Raw genomic sequence first — 16,336 nt, 5'->3', positions numbered from 1 at the left:
ATTACATAGTACACTAATACTAGCAATAAATACTACTAGTAAAGAAGAGTTTTATTGTAGATGTCCCAAACTCTATTTAATAAAACTACGCATAGAAGCTTAGCAATACATTGTTCTTAATCACTTAGACGCACTTAATCATAGTAAACATCTATGTTGCGAGAGAATATAGTAATTGTGTAATCGAGACAAACAGAAACGTAAAGAGACATAGATTTACGTGGTTCACCAACGTTGTGTTGGCTACGTCCACGGGTAAGAAAGAAGAACAAATTGTTTTCGGATTACAGAGTTATTTCCTCTACTTCTATATAAATAGGCGCAGACGACGGGTTAGACCCAATATAACAATTATTGCTTAAAACGGGACCCCTGTTTGGCTAGCGGTAAATAATACAGATTCCATGCATAGTATTCTATCTGTCCCATAAAAAATGAAACGTTTTTCTTTTTGGGTTGTCCCATTAAAAATGAAACGTTATCTAAAATGGAAATATTTGTATCTCTACTTTTTCATCTCTCTTACTTTACTCTCTCTTCATTAATTCACAAAATAATACCACATAAAAATTTATGCCGATTCCCAAACGTTGCATATTTAATGGGACAGAGTTTAAGCAACTACTTCGCTTACTCCCTCCGTCCCATAAAGACTGTCTCACTTTGACCGGACATGGATTTTAAGAAATGTAATGAAAAGTGAGTTGAAAAAGTTAGTGGAATGTGTGTCCTATTTTTATATATTAGTTTTATAATAAAATGTGAGTATGAATGAGTTAGTGGAATATGAGTCCACTATAAAAAATTGTAAAAAGTGAAATGAGACAAGTTTTATGGAACGTACATAAATAGAAAATGAGGCAATCTTTATAGGACGGAGGGAGTATTTACATAGCTATCTCAATAAAACTCGAGTTTTACGATGCCCATCCCCTACCGCAAGTCAATGAATCCAACCTAGTTGGTTCATTTGATTTTGGTAGCTTGCATCAATTTGTAAATGAAATGAACTAGAAGTTAATTCTGAACCACTCGTTTAAAGTTTAAACAGTACCGCTTAAATTGCTAGCATATTTGGGGCTTGTTTGGCGAGAGGCTGAAAGGGAGTACAATTTTACACTATTCACGAACAGTGCTCTTGAGAATTATTGGGAAAGGTAGATGATGTCATTCTTTAATAGTACTACTTTCTTCTTAGATATTTTTTTTCAATTTTAAGAAATATAATGAAAAATAATTTAAAAAAATTAGTGAAATATAAATCCTACTTTTATATATTATTTTTATAATAAAATGTGAGTAGAATGAGTTATTGAAACATAAGATCCACTATCAAAGTGAAATGAGATAAACTATGTAGAACAAATCGAAATGGAAAAATAGGACAAACTATCATGGATTGAGGGAGTAACAATTTTTCCCTATTTTTATTATTGTTAATTATAGTTTCAATTAATTAATTTATGAAACTTGACAAATTTTGCAGGAAACATCATTACCCGTTGATTTCTGCCAAACAAGTCCTTAATCACGCACCCAACTTGGTTGAACATTGCAAGTCTATAAACAGCATACAGGCAAGATGTGGAAAATATCTCATTTCTTTCTACATCTCTCTGTTGCTTTTTTCCATACCCTCTCCACATCCATGGATTCCATTATTTTGGCACAGTTTCCCTCTGTTTTTTCACTTTCAGGAGCAGATCTTCTCGTTCACGGCCGCAGTTTACCCTGCGTCCTTACCTCCTACACTAGCTCTCCTCTCCCCAATCTGTCGGTTACTATTTCCACCAGCAAACGGAGGCGGCTTCAACTTGCTGAATCACGACGCTCGCTTGTCGCCACCGCCGGTGCCACCAATTCGGCTCCCGTAAGTAATCGCCCCTGGAATTTGGCTACTTATTGTCTATATTTGCGTAATTGAAAGTAAAAATACGAGAGTTTTTTAAGCAATCAAAGCTGTAATGATGTAGTACTACTATTTTAGGTGTATTAGAGCTAGTGATGAAGATCGTTACACAGAGAATTTAATAGAAGAGTTGAATACCTATGAGGTTTTGTATCTGGGCTGTATCTATCGACGTTCCTGAACTCTGCAAAATTTGTTCGCATCTAGTAGAGTTAACAAAAACATGAAATGCTTGTATTATTAGGACTTTTTGCCATCTATAAACCTCCAATACCCATCAATTTTCGTAAGATTAACCTGCTTTATCATCCTTAGTTTATCCATGTGGCCATTATAACCATGTTGTAGTTCTCAGCCCATTTTTTTGGAGCAATCCGGGGACACAGCAACTCTATGGAGATGATGATAGAATGATATACTGAGGGGGCGTCTACTTTGGGTGATACTCCATATTAGATTGACAATGCCTGTGACTGAATATTTGTAGGATTAGATGATCTAACGAACTCAAAATTATTAGATCCATCTAACTATAAGTATGTGGTGGTCTGGTGGATTACCTTATGGAGTACTCCATTATTAATGTCTAAGCTACCACCCAAGCACAAGTATAACCAATCTTCACCTTTCCTAAACATGCATTTAAATCTTTCAGGCAAGAGAGAGAACCTACAATGTAGGTGAGTTTATGACTAGAAAAGAGCAATTGCATGTTGTAAGGCCAACAACTACTGTCGATGAAGGTATTTCTATCTTTTCATCTTACTTTTTTTTCTTTATTTGTACATTTTTGGGTTTGAGAATTTCTCAATTAGCTCATTCTTTTGGCCACCCTCTTAATTTTTTCCCAGCTTTGGACACCCTTGTGGAGAAAAGAGTTACTGGATTTCCTGTGGTTGATGATGATTGGAAGTTGGTAATGCTACGTATCTTGTATGATTATCTTTTTGCATTGTAGAGAGCAACATAAATCTCAATTTTCCTACCTCTTAGTAGTAATGACTTTGGTGGCCGTTCATCATAAATCTTGACCAACTGTGTGATGGTGTTACAGGTCGGTGTGGTTTCCGACTATGATTTGTTGGCACTTGACTCCATCTCAGGTACCATTGGATTTGTGAAACCAATTTAATATTCTTGTATTTATGCTAAGTTGCACCTCTAAGGATAGAAACTCAGTTTATAGTAGAGTGTACAACATCTACCTGTTAAAGCTGGTTACTCAGTTTATTAGGTAGTCATCGCAGATATTGATTTGCTTTCCCTCCATTCACGAGCTTGAAAAGAAAGAAACTGAAAAATATAGAACAATATAACATAGAGATATGTAAAGAAATATACAGAGACATAGTAGAGAAAAGAAGTAGGTATATTTCGTTACTTCATAAAAGCACATATATATAGTACAAGAGACTATGTCAGACTAGGTCACATAACATTACCGATGTGAGTTACTTATTCTCTAACATATTGAGTATATAACAAAAAACATAAAAGTCATCAAGAAGATTGAATCACACTGAAAAGAGTGAATCACACAGAAACTAGAACATACTGACAATTCCATTAGAATTGGAAGATCTGTTTATTAGTCACCAAACCTAAAATTATGCAAGACAAAGGACACATTTATAGCAGCAATTATCAGCACTGTGCATTGTTTATATGCCTATGTGTCGAGGGACTATAAGATATGTAAACTAGATTGTTTTTTCCTCTCGGTATATTAATTATTAAGTTTAACATATTTTTGTACTTTCCTTCAATTTCCAGAGGCTAAATCAACATAGCTATTATCAAGTAGAGTACCTTTTTACTCATTGCTTATAATTTTGTTGTGTTTCTCATTGATCAAAATTAGGTGGTGGTGAACAAGATAGTACAAATTTGTTTCCAGTTGTCGATAGTACTTGGAAAGTATGTATAAACTTTTCTTTCATGAGTTGAATCTATTAATTTCCTTGATCAATGTAAAACATCCTCACTATTTTACTTGGCCTGTTTGTCAGTTTCTAATATTCTATTTATGCAGACATTTAATGAAGTTCAGAAGTTACTCAGTAAAACTAATGGGAAGGTTGTTGGTGACGTAATGACTCCTTCCCCTCTAGTTGTGCGTGAAAACACCAATCTTGAGGATGCGGCGAGGTATTTTGATCATTTTATTAAATAAGTACAACAATGGTAAATCTGTTGATCTAAAAATTACCTCGAAATGTTAGTTTTTCTATAGCCAACACTAACTGCAGAACTGGTCAGTTTGTGTGAATCAATCTACAAGCTCAGATTCAATCATTCAAAGGAATAATGAGATGCTGATATGATGCAGGTTATTGCTTAAAACAAAGTATCGTCGGTTACCTGTAGTAGATATTGTAGGAAAGCTGGTAATGTGATTCTACTCAACTTACAGCATTGGCACAATATGCTATAATCAGCTTAATGCAATTCTTACAATTTGAATTTTTCCATGTGATAGATTGGTATTATTACCAGGGGAGATGTTGTCAGGGCGGCTCTTCAGATAAAGCAGGCTGCCGAGGAAATGTGATCACTCTTCACCGCTGGTTGCTCTAAGCAAGAGTGAAATTAACACGTACCCTCTGTGATGTAGTGGCTAATTACTCCATACAACTACAGTGAAATTACGGCACAGAGAGGTAATATGTATAATGCATATGTATCGGTCACGCCCCAAAACCGAGTACATTCTTGTCCGGCTTGTATATTTAGATTTTGCATTCTTGCTTGCACGTGGTGATGGTGAGAATCCAGAATTGTAGTGAGATTGAGATCAATAGGTAGACCTTTATCCTCACGGGCTTCTGCTGCCCTTTATAGCTATTGTAATAGACATTTATTACGCTTAATTTTGAATTATTTTTTTTGGGGTGGGAGGGTGGGATTATTATTTGAATACGAACAATCTCTGTTTCCCTAATGGTTTTACTGGTTGATTACACAAAGTTACATTAATATTCAGAAGATCTATGTATATTAATGAGTTCAATGTTGATATGATGGTGATAAACATGTTTTATAAACGTGAGATAAGTAGTATTTAATAATTTTAATGCTAAATTAGGTTAATAAGGATGATATTACCATAATTAAAGTATTCCTTATTCGGTTAATTTGATCTGACATTTCATCTGTGGTAGTTTAGATGTGATATTCAATTGTTTTCACTATGCAAAAAATAATGATATTAAGATATTTTATTCTATCCCTGAGATGTTTTATATCGACTAGTATTATGCAATGGCAAAGTACTTTTGTTTATAGCTAGCATACTCAATAAGTTTGTAATTTGTTAGAATATTGTACTTAAGACGTAGTTAAGATTGATGCCTAAATTTTGTTTTGTATTTTGAAACAAAATATTTCCTACAAGAAATCATATTTCTAATTAAGCTTGATTTACAATAACGATATATGATAAAATTACAATTGATGAATAATGCCATGACAATTAAATTGTGTTTTATCATTGTAAATATTGTCTTTCCATGTTTATCCATCAGAATTCAGACACTAAAACATCAAACGACTAATTCTCATGAATTTGTGGGTTTCTTTCACATCAAGAGATTCACACACTAAGTCGCAACTTATTGAATGTTGTGATTGAATAGTTTGCATGCACTTTGTTATGAATTTCCAACCAAAAATATTAGACGAAATTAATCAGAATATATTTTGTGATTGCTAATCGTAATTAATAGTATTGTAATATTATATACTCATTAATGTGATCTGTGATTACGATGGCTTTAGGTGGCTCTCTATTGATACCACAATGAGATTTTGATAGTCTACTATCTGCTTTGAATATCGATAATAGTATTAATTTCGTCGAAGGCAATTATTCCCCAAAAGCATGAAAATAAAAAATAAAAGAGATATTCAATCAATAAATAACGGTCACTTAATCACTCCATCAAACTATATGAATATGACCACTAAACCTCCAAGTCATGTTAGGATTACAAAATTAAATCCAATCAAAATCGATATTGTAAAAAAAAGGAATATAGTTATTAATTGTGTAAATTAACTCACAAAGTGCATTGAACTTTAATTCTATTTTAAAATGTAAATAGAGATTAAAATTATATAATCACCACTAGAACTAAAAAAACATGTCTAGTCCCAATCATTTTTATGTTGTTACATTTTTCCCTAGCTAAATAATTATTACCAACCAAAATAATTATTTTTAATTAGAAAATAAAATAAAATCATAAATCCTAACTACTGAAATTCAATAAAACATAACTAAAACAAAGAATGAGACAAGGGATGTGCCACCACAATTGGGAGACACAATCCCTAGTAAGTCCTCCGCACGTCTTATTACTTAATTAATGCCAAACCAAAAATTAAATTCTCATATCAAAACATATGAAAAAAAGAAGTGTAAGTTTGAAAATTTTAAATATGATATGTTAAATAAGCACAAGACAATTGAAATAAAAAAGAGTTGTGTGGTTCCGATGAAGACCGCCGGAAAATTCCCAGTCCTCCACCCCTACAAAAGCGGGAGCTGCATTTGGATGACGGTCGTGGCCCTCTTCCTCCTCTTCACCTTCACCTTCCTCCTCAGCTTCATCGCCCCAAGAGACACCACCGCCGCTCAATCCCCGCTGCCGGACCCTATCTCCGACGCCCTCCTCTACTACGCCTCCGCCAACGCCACCCCCACCATGTCCCCCGGAGAGATAGAGTCTGTTTACTCCGTCCTCCGTGGCTGCTCCGCCCCGTGCAACCTCCTCGTCTTCGGCCTCACCCAAGAGTCCCTCCTTTGGAACTCCCTCAACCACCTCGGCCGCACCGTCTTCGTCGACGAGTACCCCTTCTCCGTCACCAGGTATCATAGTTCCATCCTAAAATCAATTGGTCGATTTATATATAAGTTTGATTGGTGAATAATAAATTAAGGTTCGAGAAGCGGCACCCGTGGGTGGAGGCGTACGACGTGCGGTTCACCACCAAAGTGCGGGACCTGGGCAGTCTGATGGAGGACTTCAAGAGAGAGGTAGACGGAGAGTGCAGACCGGTGCAGAACCTGCTCTACTCCGACTGCCAGCTGGCGGTGAACGACCTCCCCAACTCCATCTATGAGGTCGGGTGGGACGTCATCGTCATCGACGGGCCGTCCGGGTACTCGCCGGACACGCCGGGGAGGATGGCGTCGATATTCTCCGCCGGGGTTATGGCCAGGACTAGAGGCGGCGGAGGAGGAGGAGGAGGGACGCATGTGTTCGTGCATGAGATGACGAGAGAGGTGGAGAGCGTCTGCACCGATTTGTTCCTTTGCCGCGAGAATTTGGTGGACACGGTCGATTTGTTGGGACATTTTCTGGTCGGGAAAATTGGCGCCGCAGCCCGGAAACATACTTACGGATTTTGTTACACAACTCCTTCTTCTTCTCACTTTTTTTGATCTAAATTTAAATGCGCTATTTTTTATAGTATGTAACAAACGCATATGTAATAACTCCATATAGATTAAATAATTAGCGAGTATTAGTATTATTATATTTACAAGTACGTGCCGAGGGAATAACATTGAATTATTGTCTTCCATCCCAGTATAACGCTAGGATATTGGGAAATAAGTTAATGGCTTTAGAGCATAAGCAGTGGTGCGGAATTCCCCGCGGAATTCTCAAAAACACCTTCTGCCTCGTCATATGGACTTCTTACTGCACTGCCGCGTCATACGGAATTCCCACGACACAGTGGCAGAATTCCCCGCGGAATTCCCGAAGGAATTCCCACAATAAAAAATTTTCACATATTTACAAATTAAACAATTTCTGGAAGTAAGAAATTTATGAAATTAAATAGTCAACACAAATAGGGAAAAATATTCCATTAATAAAAAAAGAAAAGTACATTTCACCAAATTAAAAAATACATTTCAATAATGCCCATGTCACGCCCGCATTTTCTAAGGATAGAAAACACGGTTGATCGCGACTAGGGGAGGATTAAAGAAGCGGGGAAGAAAGGGGAAAACAACATAACTCGACCATAGCTCGAAACAAACGGGAATAGCTTGAATAAAATCAGAGTATCTCAACAATCAACAACTCAAAACAAATATTATCTCAACAATATTTGGCGAAAGAAACAATATTCAGCGGAAGCATTCGAGAGAAGAATAATATTATGTATGAAGACACAATATATTCGGAACATTTAAAAGCAAACACAAATCTTCACCAGCTCTGCTCAACACCCACCGCGCTCGTCACAGCTCAACCTGCACATTTTTAAAAAGAAATGCAGGGCTGAGTACTTGATGCACTCAGTGGACTCATGCCGAAAACATTTTCAATAAAGAAAAAAAAATTTATCATGCCATTAACGAGTGACCTCGAGGTTTTAACTTTGAAAGAGCCCGAGCCACTAAAACATTTCACTAACATCATCATCGCCATCAACCTCAACATCATCAACATCACCATACCATATCTGAACATACATGACAAGGAATGTGGCCACATTCCAAGCCACTAGACCGGCCAACTCAAAGAGATAGCGCACGATCTACGGGGTGTACACTAGCCTGAGTAGGGACTCACTCCCTAGTCAGACCCGAATTCGATTAACCATACATGGCAAAAGCCACTTCAGATAGGTCCCATAGCAACACAAAATATGGCATGACAAACATATTTTTGCAAAAATAAATATACTTAGGACATAGCCCTTATTTAAAAAGAAAGCCCACCTCTTTCTCTTAAATCCTCAACTAGTCTTTCCGCCGTTTTGTTTTCAAATAGCTTGCCAAAGAATTCACCCTTTTTATGGAAGAACATAATATGCAAAAATTAGACTTTAGAGAACAAAACATTTAATTAAAAATAATGCATGTATCCTTGTGATATTAAATCTTACCCTTCGACATTACTTAGAAATTTTGAAATCCTCGTACGTTAATTCATAAGGTCAGCCGACTCGATCACCACAATGTGATTCTTTAATTCAATCCGTGAAGCTCCTAGCTACTGGCCCAAATTCCATACTCTATCTCATTTATTTCTTTGGCCCAATTCCTAATATTTTAAAGTTGGCCCAACAAGAAATAAAAGGAGCTAAAATTCCCAAATGCTTTCTTCTCCAAAACTCACGCTCATCTCTCTCCCCTCAATTTCTGCCCATTTGAAATTTCCAATTCAGAGTCCAATCCCCATCTTCTCTCAATTCACAAGCACAACAACAAGTCGTCTCCCTTTATACTCCCAGAAGCTGAAAATCCTCAAAATCATTAGAGAACTCCAATTCCCCCTCGTTTCTCTCACGCGATTTGCCTCGCCATCTAATTCTCTCCCAATTTTGGCAACGAACTCCCTCTCTGCTCTTCCTCAGTTCGCATCTCTCCCATCGGTTCATGCTCGTAGCTATCCAGCCCGGCCCTCGCTCTCCGTCCCTGTTCGATCCGTCAACCCCAGGTTGCTCGCCAGTGAGCTCATCGTCGAGCAGCTCCTTCAAATAACTAAACTCATTGAAAAATGAGAGTAACTCATTTTAAAAGATCAAAACAGCAAAAGGCAATCTTCTTTTCTCCTCCACCAACGCTCTCGTCCCTTTCTGAATCTGCCATCTTCATGTCTCTTTCTTCTCAAGTTATGGAACAACAATGTCTCCCTCTCATCTCAGAATCAGAAAAAAATCCAAATTGCGAATTCCAAATTTCTTTCTCTCTATCCCTCAATCTTTCCCAAAATCAGCACGATGCCTCTGCATCTCCGTCGCTGCTCTGATCCGCTCGAAACCACGCCGCCATCGCCATCCACCGAAGTCGCTGATCATCCAGCGCTGCCGCGGCTGTCCGGTAGATGCATCGCCGTCTCTGTATCTTTTTTTTTTCATTGTTGTTCGGTGTTCACCGCCGCAGAGAAGCCGCAGTTCTAAACCGCCGTTAATCTCCATCTTTTCCGTTTGAGAGCTCAGCAACCTGCTGAGGAGTAAGCTTGGCTGAAAAACCACTCGCAACATGCTCACTTCCAAGAACAGAAGCGAGGGTTCTGATGTGATACTGCTCCGGCTCCACGCCTTCGGGTCTCTCGGTGTAAATTATGTGGACTTTGGCATCGGAAGATGATGAATCGGCCGTCATTGATGAAATTAAGAAGAGTGAAAGGAGTAGAGTATGTGATAGCAAGATTGTTGGGAGTGATGAACGTGGGATCATGGGAACCGATTTCATGGATTGGGGGGGGGTAAGACCGATTTGTTCTCTTCTTCCGGATTTTGTGGAACAGATTTGTGAAACAAACACACAAAAAAATAGGGAATTAATTGGATTGATTTGCAGGAAATAATGAAGTTGAATTAGGGCTCAAAAGAATAGATGGGCTTCCTCAAGAAAATCAATTGGACTTGTAAAAGAATAATTTTAATAGGTCCAAATATGTTTTTTTTTCAATAAGGAAACAAAGACGAAAAATTTTCAGGTGTACAAACGACGTCCTTTCAAGAATAAATAAAAAGGTAGAAAAAGTCGGGGTATTACAGCCCACCACCACCACTACCACTACCACCACCACTACCACCACTACCACTACCGGCCATTACGGATATATAAAAGAAATTTAGAGAGAGAGAAACTTGTTAATACAAGTGGTGCGAATGAAATGAAGTTCAACGGGATGTATATATAGGAACCGAAAAAAAACATTTAATGCATTAAAAGGGAATTCCGCGGGCTTCAACGCAATGACGGACGCCCGCACGGAATTCCCCGCGGAACTGCGAATTCCTTCGCGGAATTCCGTATCCGTGGAAGGGACGCACAATGGCGGACGTCCGCCATGGAATTCCCGTACGCCGGTGGGAATTCCGCATGGGGGTCCGCCATTGCTGATGCTGTTAGAGACAAAAATCATTTTTTAAAGCTTGATTTCAATATATGGACAAAGCATTTAGAAGCCCATTTTGAGGCCCACTATACAGTTTCAGCTTTCAGCGCGAAGTGAGCACGGGCCGAGCAGTGGGCCTAACGAATTCTATGTCACTCCCTCTATTTTCTTTATACACATTTTATGTTATAAATTGAAGACAGATTAATGTTCATATATCGTTGACAAAGATATCTTTTATGGAGTCAACTAATACAAATTATTTGTATTTAAATTGGTATAATGTAGTCGATGGTATTTTAAGAGTTACCGAGTATAAATCTGCAGTCAAACAAATTTGAAGTTGCATTACACTACCTAATTTTATCAAGTTGACAATAGTAGTGGGGCCATTTTGACTTTGGAGGAGAATTCCCAAGACCAATCGATGGTTTCACCAAGCATCAATCGAATTTGATGTTGGAGTTATTCGTTAATTAATGATTAAACTGGATGACAACTCCACTAATTAAAGTCATTAAACAATTGGTTCCTCGAATGTAGATGGAATAAGCTGGCATTGATAATTAGGCCCATAAAAAACTTTATAGTTACTACTCCACAGTTACTATGTATAGGTCTTCTTTCAAAATTAAATTAAATACAAATTCGACAGTGAGAATTAAATTATTAAGGTAAGCTAGTGGGTTTATAGGTTTGGTTAAAAGATAAAAAAACAAAGAGAAATGGTTAAACATTGATGCAGAGGTGTGGACCATCATAGTAGTAGTGTACTCATAAATTGAATTTGTGCTTTTCCCTTATTGCCATTGCGTTATTAATTCTTTTTTAAAATTTACTTTGCCGGTCAATTAATTTTACATTATAAGTATGTCAAATTTCAGAACTCTATGTGAAACGACCTTACACGAAACCGAATAAAACCAAAAAGGCAAATGTGTGATGTAGTGGATATGAATTATGGTGTCACACGGTTTGAATTTGGGGTGAAAAACTATACCCACCAAATAATATATATATATATATATATATATATGAATACTATGGTGTTAATGTTTGTTTGCATTCCATTGGTGGTTGTTTTCGCGGGACCTCCCTGTATGTACTATGTAGTGTGTGCCTCCCCATTTTCCCGCCCCTAAGGAATACAAGAAATCACCTAAAAACACATTTATTCCATAATTTAATTTTTTCATAGTCGTGTTTGGGTTGAGAGTTTCATTAACAAGTCGGATTCGGCTTAGGCCTTATTGGGTTGAGTTGCTATTATATTGACTCGACAACGATCCAACCTGCACGATTTATCACTCATGTAGTTGTCTCCTACTTAAGGTGTAGGACCTCTCTCCTATCTTTCGATAGTGGAATCCACTTGTGTTCTTTGTTCGCTTTAGCTGTTTGATGCCGACACTACGAATTTCATTTCCCTTCATCAATGACTACAATAAGTTTATGAGGTTTCATCAATGACTGCAATAAGTTCGTGAGGTTTATGCACGATACACATACCAAAATTATGAACTTTGTCATTTGAATTTGTTGTCGATTCCACAATGCAACAACTTTGCCTAAACTGTTCGGGGTTGAGTTAGATTCACTTATGCATGTTCTTCGTCTATCGTATCACTTTTGCCTCCTGCGGATGATCTCCTACACTTTGTGAAATCCTACGAGTTTCGTTCTATGTATGTACCACGAGAAATCATCCAATAAAAATATTGCTCTAACTTTGTAAGTTTCCACATTTGAAGGCACGCGCACACTCTTGAACCAAATCATCATCACATGTAAACTTGCAAAAAAAATAACAAACAAAGAGTTGACGATTTTTTATTGTGTTAGTGTACGACATTCTTTTGCGCCACTCATCTTTTCGATACACTGATTCAATCAACTCTATGAGTTCATCACTTTTCTGTAGGATAAGCTTTTAAGACTAACTACAAATTTATTAGGATAAAATAAATTAGATTTTGCTCATTTATATGGCGTCTCCAGTTTAGTAGTAGAATTTCCTTCCTTTCACAGTTAATTGTATAATTTTGCTTTTTCACCAATTCATAATTAATTGACACTTTTACATTTTATTATAACTTCACCATTTTGACGCTGAGTGATGGACCTAGTTTATTTCAGTCATATTTTATTATATATATAAAATTAGGATTCATATTTCATAAATTTTTTCAATTACTTCTCATTACATTACATCTATTAAAATCCGAGCTGAGTCTAACTCATAAGTCATAACTATTAATCTATAATAATAGTATTTGTGCATTTATTAGGAATCCAATTTATTTAAACACAACATCATTTCATTTACCAACACATCCATCTACTTAAGTTAAATAAGCAAGCGTGACACCCTATGATAAAAACTCCACCGGTTTTATCTCTCTTACTCTCTTCTTCTCCCACTGTAGTATAAATGAATAGAAAAACCCCTTCTTCTCAAACAGCAATGGCCGTGGACCACAACAATGCACGAAAATCCTCGCCTCTCCACACCCTTTACTGCGAAGAAGAAGAAGAAGAAGAAGAAGAAGAAGAGGAAGAAGAAAGCAAAAGCGAAATCACTTCAAACGACAACACCAATCACCCCCTTTTCCCATTCCATTACGATTCGAAATGGGACGACGAAGAGCTCCAATCCCTCCTCCGCAAAGACAGAGAACAAACTACGCCTCCCAAATCCAGCCGCATCTCTCCATCAGCTAGAAATCAAGCCGTCGAATTCGTTCTCAAAATCGCTTCGCATCATAAATTCTCCGCCTCCGCCGCCGTCCTCGCTATCAATTTCGTCGACAGATTCTTGCGGAGTTTGGAGGGAGATGAGAAGAGGCCGTGGCTGATGCAGCTTGTGGCCGTTGCTTGCCTCTCTATTGCTGCCAAAGTTGAGGAAACTCACGTTCCTCTTCTCGTAGACCTTCAAGTAATTAGTGTTGTTGTTGTTGTTGTTGTTGTTGTTGTTGTACTATTATAAATTAATTAGAAATTTAGTTGTGGAATGATTGTTGAAGGTGGAGGATGCAGAGTATTTTTTTGAGGCGACGACGATTAAGAGAATGGAGCTTTTGATTCTGTGTGCGCTGGATTGGAGGATGAATCCGGTGACTCCTCTATCGTTTATTGATCATTTTGTGAGGAGACTTGGATTGGAGATTCGTTTGGAGTTTGTGGCGAGCTGTGAAGATACAGTGATTTCCTTCATTTCCGGTGACTCATCTTTTGATCTCATTGTGTGTGTGTGTGTGTGTGTAATGTGTGATTTTTGATTGGTTAAATTATGTGTGTAGATTGGAGGTGTGTGGAATATTCGGCGGGTGTTGTGGCGAGTGCGGCGATGCTTCACGTTGTAATAAATCAGGGGGAATACGGCGGCTATGCGGTTGAGTGTGAGAAGATGATGTTTGAGCTCCTTCAAATTAGTAAGGTTGGTTGGTGACATTATTAATTATTTTTCTCACTTTTTCTTGTGAGTGACATATAATTTTAATATTGCCAAATAACTTACGAAAAATGATTAACTTCTGGTCTGATTTTCAGTTTTCAAAAACGAATTATAAATCACAAACAAGTAGTCACATTTTTGGCAAAATACTCTCTCTGTTCTAAACATGCCGCCACCATCATAAGAAACATGTTTAATATAGCCATACATAATATTTCCATATGTTTAAAAATAATTATCATAGTATCATGGCTAATTTTACCGAATAAGAAACAGCTTAGTGGATTATGAAAATTACAAAGTTTATGATCTTTAATTATTGAAAAATGTCCAAAAATGTAACACACTTGTTAATTTATTTGGTAAATTGACTATTCTTGTTTTAACCCGTCAGCCCACGGTATAGTGATTCTGGAATTTGACTTTTCGTCATGCACGTGGCTGCGTTTATGTGTCAGCCTATGCAATAATTTTGATAGTATTTTATTATTACTCCCTTCTTAAAAAGTAATGTATGTTTTCATATTTTTAGTAAAATAAACATGGACATGAACTTGGTTTAGTACAAGTAAACTAATACTACTCCTACTATTTATGATTGATAATTCAAGAATATGTTATACTAGCTAGTATTGTCTTAATTAATTCGAGAAAATAAGAGCATTATTAAGTGAATGAAGTGTGGTGGATTTTGAGCAGATGGAAGTGGAAAAGTGTTGCATGCTTATCTCAGACATACATGCAAAACGCAGAAATTGCGAATTGAGTGGAAGCTGCTTCAGTTGGAATGATGCAACAATAATTGATGGTGAAGTTGCAAATGATCATAACCCTATTTTAAAGAAACACAAGAAGAAGCATTGAGGCATTAAGCCACCTTCCTCAATACTCCCCATTCTAAGTCATCTCTCTCTACAATAATGTATGCTTGCTGGATGCAAACAAAGGTTAAAAATGCTTTTACCCAACACTTGCAAACAGAGAAGAAATCAAGAAAGAGAAAGGGAGAACTGAGAAGTGTGTGTGTGTGTGATTCACTTATTCTATTTATGGGGGTAAATACCAGACTGCCCCTGGATTCCAATTGTGGACATGCCTAATTTAAGGAATGGAAGCATATTGTTGAGCTTAATTTAGTGTGTGTTTCCATTTGTAAGACTTTGCTACTTTTTTTGCATCCCAACATTGGAATAAAACAGATTCATTTTCTGGAATTCTGGTAAATAACCTTTGCCATTGACAATACTTTTACAAGGCTTTTATACTACCAAATTTATGTTTAATTGGAACTCTTCACACAATTTAACTTTACCACCCTATTAATTTTTAATACTACCCTTTTCTTGCCAATGACTATGTTTTTGATCTAGGAAAAATTGGGTGTGTCTATTTACTTACAAATCAAAGAGTAATGTCTATTTGCAACAATTTACAAAATCAGTTGGAAATTAAATTTGTTAATTATGCAGTAAATCAATTACTACCATTTATCAAACCTAAAAGTAATTAAGAATTTGAATAATCAACCTGGAAAAGTAAAAAGCTACCGCATATATGACAAACACAGATTTTGCATGTTTTTAAGGACTAGATTTGACTTGTTTTAAATGTCAATCATGAAAATTATGTTCTTAAATTGCATATGTTATACATTTGATATTTTTGACGTGTTTGTTGATAAATGATAGAAAAAGATAGAAAAAAGGTGAAAAAAGGCCAAAGTGCAGCAGCCTCTGTTCGAGCCCATTCTGCCAGCGATTTTGAAGTCCAGTCAGTGTTTACTACATGCCATTCTCTTCGTCTTCGAAAGAGCTTCGCGTGGATATCTTGCATGTCTTAATCGGAGTTCTGTGGAGAAAGTTATGATAATTCTACGAACATTGCGCAGTGCAGTCAAAGCTGACTGGAATTTATGCGGAAATTCACGGAAGAAAAGAAATTATTATATTGTGAAGCCAAATCTCTCCTATTTCTTGTAGGGCACGAAATTTATCAAAAATAAACCTTTTTCCAGCCTATAAATACCTCTGAACCTAATTCATAATATTTATCTCAGAGCCTCCAATCCTTCTCCCTCTCTACACTTCTTCCATTCCATAT

The 16,336-nt window shown here is 36.9% G+C and overlaps 3 protein-coding genes across 3 annotated transcripts; all 3 read left to right on the top strand.

The window, feature by feature from the left end:
• Positions 1-1,586: 1,586 nt before the first annotated feature.
• On the top strand, positions 1,587-4,779 carry LOC121745162 (CBS domain-containing protein CBSX1, chloroplastic-like). Its single transcript, XM_042138961.1, has 8 exons — positions 1,587-1,870; positions 2,565-2,652; positions 2,761-2,825; positions 2,964-3,012; positions 3,771-3,826; positions 3,942-4,057; positions 4,239-4,296; positions 4,389-4,779. The coding sequence occupies exons 1-8, from the start codon at positions 1,649-1,651 to the stop codon at positions 4,458-4,460; spliced, it is 726 nt and encodes a 241-aa protein (XP_041994895.1). The 5' UTR covers positions 1,587-1,648; the 3' UTR covers positions 4,461-4,779.
• A 1,626-nt stretch (positions 4,780-6,405) lies between these two features.
• Positions 6,406-11,157, top strand: LOC121744668 (protein IRX15-LIKE-like). The gene is made up of 3 exons (XM_042138255.1): positions 6,406-6,779; positions 6,851-7,274; positions 11,089-11,157. The coding sequence occupies exons 1-3, from the start codon at positions 6,406-6,408 to the stop codon at positions 11,155-11,157; spliced, it is 867 nt and encodes a 288-aa protein (XP_041994189.1).
• Positions 11,158-13,142: 1,985 nt separating this feature from the next.
• Positions 13,143-15,450, top strand: LOC121743561 (cyclin-D3-1-like). Its single transcript, XM_042136887.1, has 4 exons — positions 13,143-13,717; positions 13,806-14,001; positions 14,082-14,218; positions 14,936-15,450. Exons 1-4 carry the CDS (start codon positions 13,214-13,216, stop codon positions 15,098-15,100), a joined length of 1,002 nt encoding a protein of 333 aa, XP_041992821.1. The 5' UTR covers positions 13,143-13,213; the 3' UTR covers positions 15,101-15,450.
• Positions 15,451-16,336: the final 886 nt, after the last annotated feature.

The sequence above is a fragment of the Salvia splendens genome, chromosome 8 (assembly GCF_004379255.2).
Source record: "Salvia splendens isolate huo1 chromosome 8, SspV2, whole genome shotgun sequence".
Classification (NCBI taxonomy): domain Eukaryota; kingdom Viridiplantae; phylum Streptophyta; class Magnoliopsida; order Lamiales; family Lamiaceae; genus Salvia; species Salvia splendens.
The sequence above is the reverse complement of the archived record's forward strand: the minus strand, read 5'-3'. Positions and strand labels throughout refer to the sequence as shown.

Excerpts from the sequence above, each read along its gene's own strand:
- LOC121745162 (XM_042138961.1), top strand. The coding sequence starts at position 1,649 with ATGGATTCCATTATTTTGGCACAGTTTCCCTCTGTTTTTTCACTTTCA. Across the intron at positions 2,653-2,760 it reads AACAACTACTGTCGATGAAG|CTTTGGACACCCTTGTGGAG; the intron begins GTATTTCTATCT and ends ATTTTTTCCCAG. Across the intron at positions 2,826-2,963 it reads TTGATGATGATTGGAAGTTG|GTCGGTGTGGTTTCCGACTA; the intron begins GTAATGCTACGT and ends ATGGTGTTACAG.
- LOC121744668 (XM_042138255.1), top strand. The coding sequence starts at position 6,406 with ATGAAGACCGCCGGAAAATTCCCAGTCCTCCACCCCTACAAAAGCGGG. Across the intron at positions 6,780-6,850 it reads TACCCCTTCTCCGTCACCAG|GTTCGAGAAGCGGCACCCGT; the intron begins GTATCATAGTTC and ends TAATAAATTAAG. Across the intron at positions 7,275-11,088 it reads ATTTGTTGGGACATTTTCTG|TTACCGAGTATAAATCTGCA; the intron begins GTCGGGAAAATT and ends GTATTTTAAGAG.
- LOC121743561 (XM_042136887.1), top strand. The coding sequence starts at position 13,214 with ATGAATAGAAAAACCCCTTCTTCTCAAACAGCAATGGCCGTGGACCAC. Across the intron at positions 13,718-13,805 it reads CTCTTCTCGTAGACCTTCAA|GTGGAGGATGCAGAGTATTT; the intron begins GTAATTAGTGTT and ends TGATTGTTGAAG. Across the intron at positions 14,219-14,935 it reads AGCTCCTTCAAATTAGTAAG|ATGGAAGTGGAAAAGTGTTG; the intron begins GTTGGTTGGTGA and ends GATTTTGAGCAG.